The sequence below is a fragment of the Propithecus coquereli genome, unplaced genomic scaffold (genome assembly GCF_000956105.1).
Source record: "Propithecus coquereli isolate 6110/MARCELLA unplaced genomic scaffold, Pcoq_1.0 Scaffold156, whole genome shotgun sequence".
NCBI classification, from domain to species: domain Eukaryota; kingdom Metazoa; phylum Chordata; class Mammalia; order Primates; family Indriidae; genus Propithecus; species Propithecus coquereli.
Window position 1 is genome coordinate 7,079,073 of NW_012140080.1, and position 15,815 is coordinate 7,094,887.

The 15,815-nt window shown below is 56.8% G+C and overlaps 1 protein-coding gene across 1 annotated transcript; it reads left to right on the forward strand.

The window, feature by feature from the left end:
• The first annotated feature begins 1,147 nt into the window (after positions 1-1,147).
• Positions 1,148-14,931, forward strand: GHRHR (growth hormone releasing hormone receptor). The gene is made up of 13 exons (XM_012640699.1): positions 1,148-1,204; positions 4,673-4,775; positions 4,907-5,014; positions 5,646-5,743; positions 6,879-6,976; positions 7,736-7,868; positions 9,653-9,806; positions 10,090-10,150; positions 10,616-10,685; positions 11,403-11,494; positions 12,074-12,203; positions 12,724-12,765; positions 14,489-14,931. Exons 1-13 carry the CDS (start codon positions 1,148-1,150, stop codon positions 14,612-14,614), a joined length of 1,272 nt encoding a protein of 423 aa, XP_012496153.1. The 3' UTR covers positions 14,615-14,931.
• The last annotated feature ends 884 nt before the right edge of the window (positions 14,932-15,815 follow it).

Sequence of the window (15,815 nt, forward strand, 5' to 3'; positions counted from 1 at the left end):
GTCAGGTTGTAAACATGTCTGGTGTCCCCGGCGTCCGGCCCAGCAGCCTCTGCGGGGGGGTGGGGGCCTGCACACAAACGTCGGGCTGTATCAGCTGCTGGACATTCAGGGCTTTCAAAGATAAAATCTGTTTTCAAAGTCCAAAATGCTGTGCAAAGTTCAGGGGCATTTAGAATGCTGTCCTTAGCCTGGCCAACCGAGATCCTGCATTTTAAAGTCAAAAACCATGATAAAAATGACCAGGCAATGAGTGTTCCAGTAATTTGAGTGGCTGTGCAAGTCCTCTCATTTCTGCTACTGATGACAATTGTCTTCACCCTGTCCTAGATGGCCTGGCCACGAATCCCTTTACAAGGCTTCCAGTCAGCCTCATTTTCCCCTCTTGTCCTGAGGACTTCTGGAGGGACTGTGACAGCCCCCGGAGCCTTGATGTTTGCAGACTTTGCCTCACCATCCAGGCTGGTGTCCTTGCCAGGCAAAGAAACCAGGTCTTGCCGACGTGACACATTCTTGGCCAGCCCGCGCTGGCGCTTGGCGATGACGCTTCCTTTTCTAAGCTCAGCCCAGCCCTCCAGCCCCACTGACACCCCACCAGCCTTGAGGGGTCCCCGCAGCCCTGAGCTCACCCTCCAGCCCTGTGGATGAGACTGGGCACACCGGCCAACCTGGGGGCTCCCTGAGGGCAGGCCCAGGTCCGCTTCCTGTTCTCTAAAGTCCCTTCATTCTGAGGGGTCACTCCAGTGTCGGAGAGCTGAGCTCAGAGAAGAAAACGGCAAAGAATATTGACCAACTGGAGCAAGCAGTGTCCTGTGGCTGTCACCTCTCTGAGCCCTTGCTCTCAGGACAGACATGCAAGCAGACTTGTAGACAGAGTGGAAGGGGATGAGGAGGGGACTCAGCCCCCCCTGGTGGGGACATGGAGGTCCCCCAGGCCCAGGGCTGAGCTGGGCACAGCGTCCTGCAGTCCTGGTGAATATTCAGTGGGTCGTGTCCCCTTTGCTGGCTCCTGCCTACGCAAATAGCCACTTAGGAAGGGGAGGCAGACGGTGTGGTGGCAGAGGCAGTGTCGGGGGACAGTGGGGAGGGCAGAGCCAGGGTGCACTGAAGCCTTGGTGCTGTCTGAGGGAGCCGCCGCTGAGCCCGCATCATGGACCACTGGGTGTGGGGCGCCTGCATCCTCTGCGTGCTGAGTCGGGTCCCGATCGTGAGTAGCCAGCGCAGACCCTCCTGCCTCTCCCACTGGGCTCCAGACTGGGAGCCACAACGCCCATGGGCACCTGGTGGAGACCCCATTGCCCTTCCCCGGCACAGGTGGCAGGCGATGGCTAGGAGGACTGATCCCCGGCCTCCCTCCCTCATTCCTCCTCCCTATGCAGTCTGCTCTGATCAGGGTAGCTCCAACAGTTCCTTCCTGGGGCTGAGCTGAGCTCACCGCCTGTTGCTTGTCCCAGGGCCTGGCCATGCCCTCTGGGGCCCACGGAGCCTCTGTCTGCACCGTGACAGTGCCTGAGAACTGGGGAGGCAAATTTCAGAGCCCCCCGTTCACACCCCAAGTCTGCTCTTTCCCTAAGCCGTGCGTGCCTGGGGCTTGTAAACGCTCCTCTGTGAAGCTCTCCGGCCCTCCCCAGCCCCAGGACTGCCTGAGCCACACTCCAATTTCGTTGTTGTTTCCTTTGAAGCATGTGTGGCTGGGGACAGAGTGGGGCCTGAGTGGTTGGTAGAGACCAGCTGCTCCTGTTCCAGCATTTAGGGGACTCTCCCTGTCACAGTGCCTGAGGGTTGGGGGAGCTCTGTGGCCTGGAATGCCAGGGCGTGGGGCACCAGGACAGAGTGCCCTCCCCAGGTGTGCTACAATCATCCTGCATATTTCCCAGGAGGCTACCGCACGTGACAGCAGGGGCCAGGAGGGGAGTCACAGGTGCTGGGTGGGAAGCCCTGGCTGGCAGGGTGCTCCTCGGGGCCAGGCAGACTGAAATCTCCTCCCTCCACCGCCTTGCTGGGGAGCTGCCGGGCTCCGAAGCACTTGTGGCACCTGACCTCAGGCTGGCAGGCTTTGGGCTTGAATCCTGGAACCATGAAACTGGCTGTGTGACCAGGGGCGAGTTCCTCATCCTCCCTGAGCCTCACTTGTCTCTTGTACAAAGAGAGTTACCTGTGGCCAGCGTTGTGCACTGAGCGGCTCTGATTTGCCAAGGGCAGAGGGGCGCGCTGCGGGTGACTCCTACTGCCAGCCCCATCTGGAGTGAAGGAGGCCCCTCCCTCTCAGCTGTGTGCATCCCATAGTAAAAGCTTTATTTTTGGGAGCGGGACCTGAGACCAGGTGGTGATCGATGACTAGATGGTGCCGGTGCCAGAGCCAGAACGAAATCATTGTCTCCCGGCCTGGGCTCCACCCCCACAGACACTGGGATGAGCAGCGTCACAGGCAGCGAGGCCGGGGCTCCAGGGCCCTGGACTCTCCCCCAGGAGTGGGTGGAGTCCAGTGTGCGTGTGCCTCCCTCCTATGTGGTCGCCCACTGTCCTCCGTCCCCACTCTGGTGGCCAGAGTCCCTACTCCGGACCCCAGCCCTGTCACACGTTCACTGCGCTATTTGCCGAGCATGCATTTCTGTCCAATAACACTAGTAACTGATGAAACATGTGCTGACGTGGGCTCTGCTGGACACCGAGGCTGTGTGTGGGGTGCCCGTGTGTGTGAGGGTGGCCCTGAGGAGACAGACGTTACACCTGCCCTCTCCTCACACAGCTCAGATGCTCCTGAAATACACCACGCGTGTCCCCACCCGATGTCTTTGCACATGCTGTTCTCTCTGTCCCGAATGCTCTTCTCTTCTCCCCACCACTCTGTGTGTGAGCGTGTGTGTGTGCGTGTGTTGTTTCGAAGTGCTCCTTTGTCCCCAGGTCCAGCTCAAATGCCACCTGCCCAGTTCCCTGTGAGAAGGCCACTCCCCTGCAGTGCCTGTCCTGCCTCTGATCCCAGTTTGCATGGGGTCCCTTAGGACCAGGCCCTTCCCCCTCCCCCAGCCACTCCTGCCCTATGAAAGCCTTGGGGAATAGAAGTCTACACCGGTTGTGCGTGTTGAACAGAAATGTATGTGTTGTAGACCCGGTCCGCAGTGCAGGGAGCATGTTTTATAAAACTGGCTTCCTGAACACTTGTCCATTCAGGCTCTGGCCTGTCCATGACTGGATTTAGTTTTGCCCCAGTCTAGAGCAGTGGGAGGGAGAGGAGTTATGAAATCTTGCAGCTGACTGCCAGCTCCCTGGAGAACTTGTCCAAATGCAAAGTCCTGGATCCACCAAAGATCTCTGCATATTCCTGGCTCCAGCCCAGTTGGTAACTAGTTGATTCTTGGGGCACACTTTCAGAAATACTGCTAGAAGATTTCCAGAAAGAGAGCGTATTTGCCAGCTTCCAGGGATGATTCCTCATGGTCACTGGGCAGCGCCAAGTTTGGGAAAGCTCCTGAAACTGCAACTTTCATGATTGTGCAGCCACGCACACGGGCCATGATCCTTCCACCCACCTGTCCACAGGCCCCCGTCCATTTTCCACGGCAGCCCACTCATGCACCATGTCTCCAGCCGTGCTCCCAGCCCACCCCCATGCACCCGTCCACATATTCATCTGTCTGTGTGCGGACTCAGCCATGCCACCAGCCGGCCAGCCAGGCAGTCACCCACTGATGCATTCATTCATTCATTCATTCATCTATGCGTCCACATTCATTCGCTCCTTCGCCTCCAGGACTCTCACTTACCCATTCGCTCGTGTATTCTCGCTTCGGTACCCCTGAAAGCAGAACCTGAGACAAGGTTCAGAAGTCCGAATGGTTTCCTGTGGGCTAAATTCAAGGTGTTGGCAGGGCCGCATTCCTCATGGACAGTGGAGGGGAGAGTCCATTTCCCTGCCTGCTCCTTGGCTTGTGGCCCCTGCCTCCATCTTCAACGCCAGCAGCGTAGCTGTGCAGCGTCTCTGAATCTCAGTCTCTCTCCCCTTCCCATCATAATAAGGCCGATCTCCCTCCTCCAAACCCTTAACCTCATCTGCAAAGTCCTTTTGCCATGTAAGGGAACATATTCATGGGTTCCAGGGACTAGGACGTGGGCATCTTCGGGGGCCATCATTCCACCCACCAAGGTAGTTTATGCCGAATTGCATCCAGGGAGCAGGAGTGCAGAGCAAAGAACAGCAGAGGGAGGGAGGAAAGGCCACTATGACGATGGAGTTGGCCATCTCCGTGAGGTCTTCTGAAGCACTTTGTTCAGTGTGTATCAGAACTTACTTCCATGAGATGGAAAGGGGAAGCTTCCTTCCTTCCCTCCTTATTTCCTTCTTCCTCTCTTCTTCCTTCCTACCTCCCTCCTTCTTCCCTCTCTCCCTCTTTCCTTCCTTCCTTCCTTCATCCTTCCTCTCTTCTTCCTTCCTACCTCCCTTCTTTCTTCCTTCTTTCCTTCCTTCCTCCCTCTTTCTCTTTTTTTCCTTCCTCCCTTCCATCCATTCCTACACCGGAACATCCATCACACACACCTGTACGCACTGGGACTCAGGCCTGTGCTTAGGATCGGGGCACAGACATGGACAGAGCTTGGCCTCTGTTCTCAGGCCGCGTGGCCCAGAACCCGGAAGGAGCACCTCGGCTCGGCTCACCCCGTCAACTCCTTCCTGCAGGCACTGGGCCACGTGCACCCAGAATGTGACGTCATCACGCGGTTGAGAGAGGACGAGAGAGCCTGTCTGCGAGCAGCAGAGGGGATGCCCAATGCCACCGTGGGTACGGGCTCGGGCGGGAGGCGAGGCTTCTCTGACCCTGTTGCCTTCTGCAGCCTCACCACGCAGCATGTTGGAGCAGCCTTGCCCCTGCTCAGCCGGGCTGAGTCTGCCCGGCCCCGTCTCTCCACCTAGGCTGCCCCAGGACCTGGGATGGGCTGCTGTGCTGGCCGCTGGCAGGCTCTGGAGAGTGGGTCACCCTCCCCTGCCCAGATTTCTTCTCTCACTTCAGCTCAGAGCCAGGTGAGGCGTCCTGGGTGTGGCAGTGGGAAGGGAGGTGTTTTCATCTGGAAGTGGCAGAATTGGTGACACGTGACTGGCTTTGGGGCAGGCAGACCTGGGTTCGAATACCAACTTCCCCTCTGCCAGTGTGACCCTGACCCTTTGCTTCTTGACCCTGACTTGGGGAGAACACGAGCATTAACGGTGGGGTCTGTCCGTGTCAGACCCAGAGCTGGGCACGGAGCACACGCTCTCCAGATGCTAGCAGGTGGCGTGGAGGAGGGCAGGGCCTGCGAATGCCAAGGTGCTACCAGCTGCCTAGGGCTGCTCTGCGCCCCCTCCCTGGCTTGGATGTCCTCCCCACTGCGCTTAGGATGCTGGTGGCCCAGCTCACTGCTCTCTGCCGCTCGGGGGAATGATTCTCTCCGTTCGCAGATGGCACCTTTGAGGCCAGAGGGGGAAGATCCCAGAGTGTGTCCCAGGCAAGCTGGACCTGGACGCCGGCCTCTGGAGGGAAGGTCACCCTCTCTCTGCCACTAAGAAGGACTGCCTGTGCAAACCCTGCCAGGGTTACTTGATAGTCCGCGGTGCCCCCACCCCTCCCGGGGAGAGGGGAAGGAGTTGTGACCACAGCCTCTTGCTTGCCTCCCAGGGGCTGTGAAGCGGGATTGTACTCTCTCAGGGTGGTCTGAGCCCTTCCCACCTTACCCTGTGGCCTGCCCTGTGCCCCTGGAGCTGCTGGCTGAGGAGGTGAGAGTTTCCTGGCATCTGGGAGGCAGGATGGCCGTGGATGTTTCTGCACAACTGTAGGGGCTGCTGTTCCCATTCCAGTCAGCAGGTTGGATGACTAATTACAGCAGTTTTCCAGCAGAGGGCAGTGAAGTGTTCAGAGGAGAAGGGCGTCATTTGCCAATTTGTTCAAGGGTGGCACATGGGCTTGGAGGGAGAGGGATGGCAGACCACAGGTGGGACATGTGCTGGCCACTGCCTCCTTTCTGTGCCCAGGGGTAGGGAGCTTTGAGGGGTTCCGGAAGAAACAAGGCTCCTGGTAGCCCTGGGCAAGCTCTTTCCTTCCCTTGTCTGGTCCCCAATCTGTGAGCAGTGTGCATGGCTGTGGTGTGGGCAAGTGAGGGATACTCCAGCCCCGACGTGATTGCAGAGACCCCCAACCCCAGCCAGCACACCCCACCCCTCTGCATCGAGCAGGGCCTTTGCAAGCTCCTTCCATGTCCATCATCCCATTTCTCTCTCCCCTCGGCCCTGAAAGGTAAAGCCTGACTGTGACCATTTTTTCAGATGAAAACACTGAGTCAGAGAGGGGCAGTGATTGCCTGCGTCCCACAGAAGAGCCGAGACTGGGGCCGGTGCCTGGGCCCCTGATCCCTTCCGTTGCCGGCACCCTCCATCTCCGGGGGCCAGGCTGGACTCTGATTGATTTGAACACTGGGGCATTGGAAGCTTTTGCCTGCCTGCCTGCTTGTGGCTGTCCCCAGATGTCCCTGGCTGTCTCCTTTATTTGGGGACGTTGTGTTCCCAAGCCAGCAAGCAAGCTGGATGTCGATAAACAAGCCGATTTCCTCTTGGGCTGCTGTCATTCCCCAGGGACGTGTAGTTTCTGCTGCCGCCTCTCCCCACCCCAGAGCACAGTGAGCGTCTCTACTCCCGCTCCACCCCCCACCCCCCAGCAGGCCAGGTGGAAGGCAGGCTGTCAACAAAAGCTTCAGTGCGCAGAGGGAGCTTTCCATGGTACCCACGGACAGCTCTGGCCCTCCCTGATGGGGAGTGTTGGGGTGGGACTGCAAAGGGTTCACCTGCTCAATTGACAAGCCTTCCTTTCCCCAGAAGCCCAGAAGCTGAGACTTTCTTCTATCTCCACTCTCCCCAGAAATCCTACTTCTCCACAGTGAAGATCGTCTACACCATGGGCCACAGCATCTCTACTGTAGCCCTCTTGGTGGCCATTGTCATCCTGCTTGCTCTCAGGTGTGCCATCCTCATCACCACCTCAAGAACCTTCATTGGCTCCCTATTGCCCGGAGGACCAAGTCTGATTCCTTGCCTGGATAGCCAAGAGGTTCCTAGATCTAGACACCATGTCCATGCCTAAATTTTCCTTCCCTTTTCCCCAGCACGGAGACCCATCTCTTCACATGCCAGAGCTCACTGCTGCCTCCACACCTTTGCTATGTGGCGCTCATTCTGTTTGCCTGGAATGCCTCCTTTTTCTCAGTGTATTTACATCTGTCAAAATCCAAAGCCCAGCTCTCACCTGCATCTAAGAATCCTTTTGCCTCCTATGCAGAGCCCTTCTGGACTGTTCCACCCCTCCAATCATTGCCTCTTTTAAGGCCTCCCAGCCTTCAAAGTCTGAGCGCCACATCTGGCCTGTGCTGTTGTCTGTCTCCCGGGGATGAGCCTCCTCTCTGGTCACTCGGAGGGCTTCCACTGGCGATGCCCTGCCATTTCCGCCTCTGTTCCCCTGGACCATGGGCTCCCTCAAGGCAGGGGCTAGCACTTTTCCCTGTTCCTGCACCTACACTGAGCCCAGGGCAGTGGTTGGTCAGCTGTTCTGAAAGGCTGAAACCGAAGCTCCAGTTCAGCTCAATTCAATTCAGCTTGATTCGATTCACTTCAACCCACCTACTGCCCGGCTCAGCCCAGCCTCAGCAGGCCCCTGTCGCAGCGCAGCAGAAGCCTTCTCCCACCTCGCCCCCTGCCCCTCATGTCTCCCATCCCCACCAGGAGGCTCCACTGCCCCCGGAACTACATCCACACCCAGCTGTTTGCCACCTTCATCCTCAAGGCAGGAGCTGTGTTCCTGAAGGACGCCACCCTCTTCCACGGCGGCGACACGGACCACTGCAGCTTCTCCACTGTAAGGTCCACGGCAGAGGGGCTGGGGCGGGTGGGGAGATGAGGAGGGATCAGAGACCTCCACGTGCCTGCCCAGTCCTAGGGCCTGGCCTTGGGGCTCCCACGTGGCCAGTTACAGAACAGGACATCGCCCCTCCCCGGTGACAGGCCCCAGATCTTCACGTCCTTTCCCGTGCTGCACACTCCACTCCACATTCCGCACTCCAACCAAGACCACATTTCACCCTGCCCAGCCTCGTCCTTCCCTTTCGTGCCGCCCTGAGCCCTGTCCCTCCTTCGCCAAGCGCCCGGGCGGCAGACTGCACACAAATTATGAGACTCCCAGGCGGAGGGAGCCGAGAGCCGGGAGAGAATGAGAGAGGGCTTCAGGGAGGAGGTGGCTTTGGAACTGGGTAGGAGCAACTATGGGGGGTGAAGAGGGAGGACATGTCGAGTGGAGGGACCAGGGCGAACACACTCTCAAAGACAGGAGGACCTGGGGTGCGGGTGGGCGGGGGAGTAAGAGGAGACTGAAATTTAAAGGAAGTTGGGCAGGGTGTGCAGGCCCAGCACCTAGTAGGTCCTCTACGACAGTGCCGGAAATGAACAGCTAAATGAGTAAACAAACTAACAAATGACCTCAATTAATTAATGAAGGAATTAATAATAGTATATGATCAGCACTTATTATGGGCCAGGCATTGCATGAAGTGCTTTACATAAAACAGTTGGCCCTTAAACAACACAGGGGTTAGGGGCATCAACCCCCACACAGCTGAAAAGCCACATGTAACTTTTGACTCCCCCAGAACTTAACCACTAATAGCCTAGTATTGACTGGAAGCCTTGCCAATAACTCAGACAGTTGATGAATACATATTTTGTATGTTATATGTATTATATACTGTATTCTTACAACAAAGTAAGCTAGGGAAAAGAAAATGTTATTAAGAAAATCATAAGGAAGGGAAAATATATTTACTATTCATTAAGTGGAAGTGGATCATCATAAAGGTTTTCATCCTGTCATTTTCGTGTCGAGTAGGCTAAGGAGGAGGAGGAGGAGAAGGAGGGGTTGGTCTTGCTGTCTCAGGGGTGGCAGAGGTGGAAGAAAGTCTGCGTATAAGTGAACCCAGGCAGTTCGAACCTGTGTTGCTCGAGGGTCAACTGTATTACCTCCTTTCATCTTCAAAACAGCTCGAAGGAGAAAGCATCACTTTAATCCCGTTTTGTAGATGAGGGGCAACTGGCAAGGTCACCCCGCTGCACAGAGGGCTGGGACCAAACCCGGGCTGTCTGGGCTCAGAGGTGGTCCTGCGCACCCTGTCACGGGAATGAGCCGTGCAGCCAATGAGTGAAGGCCCAGGTGCGGACCTGTGTTTGCGAGACGCAGCTGTGCGTGAGTAATGTTCCTAGCCACAGCTCTCGAAATTGACTTCAGCTCAGGAAGGATGGAAAGAAAGCGCAAACAGAAGCAACTCAAAGGCAGGTTCCATTTAATCCTTATGACAAGGACATGAGCTCGGTATTGGAAGTTTTTCCTCTTCCAGATGAAAGGCTAAGGCACGAGGAGGTCTGCACAGCTAATAGACGGTAAATTTGAATTCGGGCTGTCTGGATCCCAAATCTGTGCTCTTAACCGTCACATACGATGCCACCACATCCCCTCTGGGGCAGCCCAAGGAGTCTGATGGCCCAGCCTAAGGTGGAGGGGGCTGGAGGTTCTGGGTCTGAGTGGGGTGGCGCAGGCAGGTGGGGGCTCCCATGGGCATCACAGCTCCAAAGCGCCCGGGTCCTGGCCCCCAGGTTCTGTGCAAGGTCTCCGTGGCAGCCTCCCATTTTGCCACCATGACCAACTTCAGCTGGCTGCTGGCAGAAGCTGTCTACCTGACCTGCCTCCTGGCCTCTACCTCCCCCAGCTCAAGGAGAGCCTTCTGGTGGCTGGTTCTTGCTGGCTGGGGTGAGCACAGAGGGCGGCCGGGCTGGACCCCGTGGGGAGGTGGAGGGCTGCGGAGGCCCAGGGGGCTCACACAAAGGCCCCTGCGCCTCACCGATGGGCACCCTCAGGCTCAGAGCGGGGAAGGGGCGCTGCGGTCCTACAGCAAGTGCGGGAGAGCGCGGGGCTCTTCGCAGTGCCCATGTGGTTGGCGGTGGCGGTGGTGGTGGCCGTGGTGGGAGATGGGGGCAGAGCTCAGAGCCAGGAACGCACCCCGCTCACCCTGGTCTCCTCTGCGCCCCCACAGGGCTGCCCATGCTCCTCACCGGCACGTGGGTGGGCTGCAAGCTGGCCTTCGAGGACATTGCGTGAGTCTGAGCGGACCTCCGGGGCCCGCAGGGGCGTGGAATGGGCTGCTCTCCAGGCTGGAAGCTGGAGCAGGAAGAGGAGGAGGAGGGCCCGGCTTGGCGGGGGTTGGGGGCGGGGCAGGCAGTCTGGAGAGCTCAGAGGGGCAAGAGCCGGGCGGTGGGGGGAGCTCCTGAATAAGGGAAGTGTGGGGGCCAGTAAAGAGGCGTCGAGCAGACCGATTTTAAAGAAGTTTATTCATTTAAGTGGAGAGCAAGGGTGAGCCCAGCCTGGATTGGGGCGTCCCTTTGGGAGGGGGACCCAACTGGCCGAGGCAGGAAAGAAGGCCGAGGGGTGGTGCTGGTGAGGCCGGAAAGCGCGAATGCCAGAGAGAGGAAAAGGGCCGCCTGGAGGCGGTAGGCAGAGCGGAGAGAGGGGGAGGTGCGTGGGCATCTTTGCAGCCACCGCGTCCTTGGCGTCCTCTCCAGGTGCTGGGACCTGGACGACAGCTCCCCCTACTGGTGGATCATCAAAGGGCCCATCGTGCTCTCCGTTGGGGTCAGTCCTTGGGCCAGCTTCCTTTGTTTTATTCAGTCAACCTGGCTGGACCCACCGAGGGGCCATGCACAGCAGGAAACACGACTCCAGGCTGGGAGTTGGGACACCTGGGTTCCAGCCTTGCTGTGCCCCTGATTCTCTGAGGCCGTCTCTGGGTCACAATATCCCATTTGCAAAGCCTGGGTGGGGCTCGACCAGCACACAGGCCCCTCTAGCTCAGGGTTTGGATGAGTCTGGGGTACTGGTTGCAGATCAGCTCCCACTGCTGGGAGAGGCTGGGGGTTGGGGGGAAGTCCACCGAGGCTACCTCCCACCTGGAACCCAGAGGCAGGGAGGGCTGCTTTGCATGGCTTTGGTAAATGTGCAGATTTGTCCCCATTTAGCAATTGTGCAAAGTGAGGGGCACCTGCTTTGTGACAGGGAAGAGCCTGGAAGTGGCTGGAGGCAGGTGGTAAGGCCTGACCCTCACACCCAGATCCCAGGACTGGAGAGGAGGAGGAGCCTGAGGCCCCCTCTGTCCCGCAGGGCTCACATGTGGGACCTCCCAGCCGCTAGGCTCCAAGTTCTGGAGCAATGGTCTGTGTGACCGTCTGCCTGCACATCCCAGTGTCTCAAGGGTTTGGGGTTTCTAGACCTCAAAGGGGCTGGGGCCCCATCCCAGGCCACCAAGGGCTACCCCAACGCTTGCCCTCCGTCTTCCTGAACCTCTATTTCCAGGTGAACTTTGGGCTTTTTCTCAATATCATCCGCATCCTGCTGAGGAAACTGGAACCAGCTCAGGGCAGCCTCCACACCCAGTCTCAGTACTGGTACAACATGTGTGCATGTGCGCGTGTGTGCGTGTGTGCGTGTGCGTGTGTGTGTGTGTGTGTGTTGAGGGGACACTGGAGGGGGATTTAGTGTGGTCTGTTTCATCCAGCAGTATTCATGATCCCGGCCCCATGCTCTTCCATGTGTTCCCAGAGAGAGTATAGATCTGGTCCCTGTCTGCTAGGGGACCACCGTGTGGGAAGGACAGGGACTCCAAAGAGCCAGTTACCAGGCCAGATAGGCCGAATGCTGAGATCAATGTCTATGGGAGACTGAGGAGGGAGATCCTCTCTAGATAGAGTTGAAGGGAAGGTCAGGGAAGACTTCCTGGAGGAAATGGTCTTTGAACTAGACTTTGAAAGATGCATAGACTTCGGAATAACCTGGGAGAAGAGCACTTGGCAGAGGGAACAGCAGGATCTAGGGTCCCAATGTAAGGAAGCTCATGGGGAGGTGGAGCTTCCCAGGTGTCTGGTGCACAGGGTGGACGTGGGAGGCGGTGGGAGAGAGAACAGACAGGGTGCACACAGGAATTTCTGATCCCAGCCTTGGGAGCCTGGGTTTTGTCTTTCCTGCAGGCGTCTCTCCAAGTCAACGCTTCTCCTCATCCCACTGTTTGGAATTCACTACATCATCTTCAACTTCCTGCCTGATGATGCTGGCCTGGGCATCCGCCTCCCCCTGGAGCTGGGACTGGGCTCCTTCCAGGTGAGGTCTCCACAGGCTCTTTCCCTCCACGTCCTTGGGCAGGAGGGAGGTGCTGTTGCCCTCAGGCCTTGGTTGACTTCGTGATAGGGTGAGGGCTACTCTTACTCATCTGTCTATTCAGCTCTCCGTCTGTCCATCTTCCTTCTACCCCTCCATCACTCTATTCATTCAACTTCCCATGCACCCGTCTACCCATCCATCCAATCATCCATCCATCCATCCTACCTATTCAACTTTTACTGAGCCCCTATTATGTGCCAAGTGATGTGCTCATTATGGGAATACAGAAATAAAGAAAGTCATAGAAATGGGGCCAACAACCCTGGCAGGCTTGCTATGAAAATTATATGAGACCATATGCCTGGCTCATAGTAAGTGATGAATGCCTCTAAATTTCCTTTGAACACAGACCTGGCCCAAGCCACAGCCTGGTGGATGGGGAAAAGGTAGTAGAAAAGCTCTGGATGCTTGAGGCTAGGCCAGAGTGTTCTGATGGGGTCCTTCTTCTTTGGTCTCACAGGGCTTCATCGTTGCCATCCTCTACTGTTTCCTCAACCAAGAGGTGTGTGACTCTCCAGGCTACCCCTTACTCATTGAGCCCCACCTTTCAGCTCAGGCCACACCTTGACTCTTGTGATCCTTCGTGGTGGTTTGTCCTGAGCTCCTGGATCAAGCTGAACCTGAATGCTTCCTGTAAACATCTTTTATCCATCCTGCATCTGAGCTGGGCCGAGTTCGACCATCCACTCACCAGGAGGTGGAGGAGACCTTCCAGGGATCAGGAGAGGGATCAAGGCAGGGAGTTTAAAGGGATCCCCCAATTTTGTGTCCCTAAAATTGAACATAAGGAAGAGTGGCGGAGGGCGTTTGTCACTTGGGAAAGACAGTCAGAGGGAACAGAGACAGGAACCGAGACAGTCATAGGTAGATATACAGGGAACTAGGCAAATAGAGTCAGATGCAGGGACTGGGAGGAATACCCAGGGCAGAGGGGGGGAAATGGAAAACCGAGAAGAAAGACACACAAAGAGAACAGACATGAATAGACAGAGCAGACGGTACTGCCACACATGCAGAAACATGGTAAGATGGCAGAGACAGACGAGAAGTGAATTACACTCAGAAGACACCGAATTTTCACCTTAGGACAGTCTTGCTCCAGGGAGAGAGAGGGGAGAATTTACCTCAGTGCCCAGACGCCTAGACCGCGCTGTTGTGTGCAGGGGCAGGGTCACGGGCTCTGCTGGAGACCTGGCTGCATGTGCCCTATCCCCTAGCTGTGGAGTACTGCTCCCCCGCCCACCCCCACGACCTGCCAGCTCTGTCCCTAACTGCTCCTTCCCCCCGACTCTCTTCACTCCTAACCCAGCCTTTCTGAGTGTCATACATCCTTATCTGGTGTCTGCGCTGCAGACACAGGACCGCAGTGTCTGGGTGTAACATGTCATGGGCCCTGGGGACCCCAGGAGGGGTGAGAAGCAGCTCTGGATGAGGCTGCCGGGGTCTGGGGATGGAGTTTCCACAGAGAGTTGTGAGAGGGTCTGTCTCAGGAAGCGGTGTTGGAGACCAGATGGTTACATACCTCTGGTGACGGGGAGCTTACTACCTACAATAGCTCTTTCTGTTGTCAGACAGCTGTGGGGAAGATCATCTTTACGCTGAACAGAAATCTTCCTCCCTTTGCTCTGTCACTGCAGCCCTAGTGGTTGGTCAGCTCTGTGAAGTGGGTCAGCACCTCTCAGCTCCCTCTTCTCCTTGACAAGCCCTTTGAATATGTGAAGATACAGATGACCCCCACCAGTCTCACCCTCCCACCCCACCCCAGGATACTTTTCTTCCAGTTACCTTAAGTTCCCTCAACTGCAGCCCCTCGGACAGAGTTCTGAGTCCTCTCCCACTTGGGGTCATGTCCTCTGGACAGATTCACAGTGGCTGGAGTCGAACTCACAAAATGGAACCCCAGAGCAGGGGCTGGTCTAAGTCATTCAGGGAGAACAGAGTGGTTATTTGGCCAGGAACTCAAGCAAGCACCCATAATGTCTTACCTGGGCTCAGACACAGGAGTGCTAGAAGGTAAAGAAAGGAGCTAAAGGGAGTGGCAAGAAGTACTCACAGGATAGTGTCCTCCAGAGGCTACACTTAGCAGTGCCTGTGGCCGACCATGGCTCTCCCTGCCCGGTGTCCCTGATTCTCCTACATGGCCTCTCCCTGCACCCTAAGTCCCACTGGGGTTGAGTAACAGCTGCAGTGGGACCTTCCTAACCTCCTCTCCCTTGTCCCTGGAGGTGAGGACCGAGATCTCGCGGAAGTGGCATGGCCATGACCCAGAGCTTCTGCCAGCCCGGAGGACCCCAGCCAAGTGGACCAGGCCTTCCCGCTCGGGGGTGCAGGTGCTGACATCTGTGTGCTAGGCTGGCCCCATCATGCGGCTGGAGTCCACACCTGAACTTGGGCAGCTGCAACGGGTCCGCCACCTTCTGGAGAAGCAACAAGAAGGCCCCTGGGAGACTTCAGGCCACTGTGGCTCCCCCCTACCCCACTGGGCTGCTGCTCAGCCCTGGACAGGGGCAGCCCTTCCTCCCTGCCTCTGCACTGGACTCTTGCCCTAGGCCCCTGCATGCCTGCCCCTGACTTCCTTGGTTCCTCTGTGTCCGTTTTTACCAGTTCCTCTTCCTAGGGTGTGGGGCTGTAACCCAGGGCCCAGAAGAGCCAATAAACTCGTAAATGAGTAGATACATGCTTGAGTGACTAAATGCCCCTCTAAAGGTGACAGGGTCTTCATCCTTTATGTGCAGCTCCAGTGCACGGTTGCATTTTTCGTTCTTCAGTTCATGCCACATTACGATCATGTGTCTGTGCAGGGACCCTCTTGCTTTATTTATTTTGGAAATGTGCTCTTTTTTGTCCCGACTCCCACTCCCGTGCCCCTCCTTCCATAGGCAAACATGCTAATGTGTTTCATGTGAATATGTGTATCTCTGTGTATCCTGCAGCATCTGTAGGGTTTTGTGTGTCTGCACTCTTAATGTACATACATGCTATCAGTTATATGCCTCATCCTGCTTCTGACAGTTCTCCCTCAGCGCCGTGCCTGCAAGCGATCTGCTCATGTTGCCGTGCATGCGTCTGGTCCGTTGTTTTCACTGCATGTGGTGCCACTGGTGTCATCGCCTGTGTGTTACTGTTCTGTCCTGGCTCCCCTGCCCTCCAGGTGAACATCCACATGCCGGTCCCCTGAGGGACTTACAAGAGTGAGCCTTTCTCCAGGACCCGAACGCAGGGGGAGCAACGCTGGGCAGCAGCGTGCCTCTTCTCCATGTGACTAAGGCGTGCCAGCTTGCTCGCCTGCGAATTGCACTCCCGCCAGCAGCTCTCAAGGCTCCTAAATCCCCGCAGCCCCACCAACACTTGGCGTTATCCAGCTTTTTAATGTCTGCAAGCCAAATGGGTGTAAAGTGACATCGCATTGTTGTTCTAATTTGCATCTCCCCGATAACTAATGAGCATGAACGTCTCTTCTTGTGCCTGTTAGCCTTTTGGGTTTCTTCTTCTGGAAATCGTCTCTTCCCCTACTTTTCTCTGGGGTGGATCATTCCTCGACTTCAGGTCTTT

What these genes read in the sequence shown, in the direction of transcription:
- GHRHR (XM_012640699.1), top strand. Translation starts at nt 1,148, where the DNA reads ATGGACCACTGGGTGTGGGGCGCCTGCATCCTCTGCGTGCTGAGTCGG. An exon ending in GATGCCCAATGCCACCGTGG is followed by an intron (nt 4,776 to 4,906) that starts GTACGGGCTCGG and finishes CTCTCCACCTAG; the next exon opens with GCTGCCCCAGGACCTGGGAT. An exon ending in TCACTTCAGCTCAGAGCCAG is followed by an intron (nt 5,015 to 5,645) that starts GTGAGGCGTCCT and finishes CTTGCCTCCCAG; the next exon opens with GGGCTGTGAAGCGGGATTGT.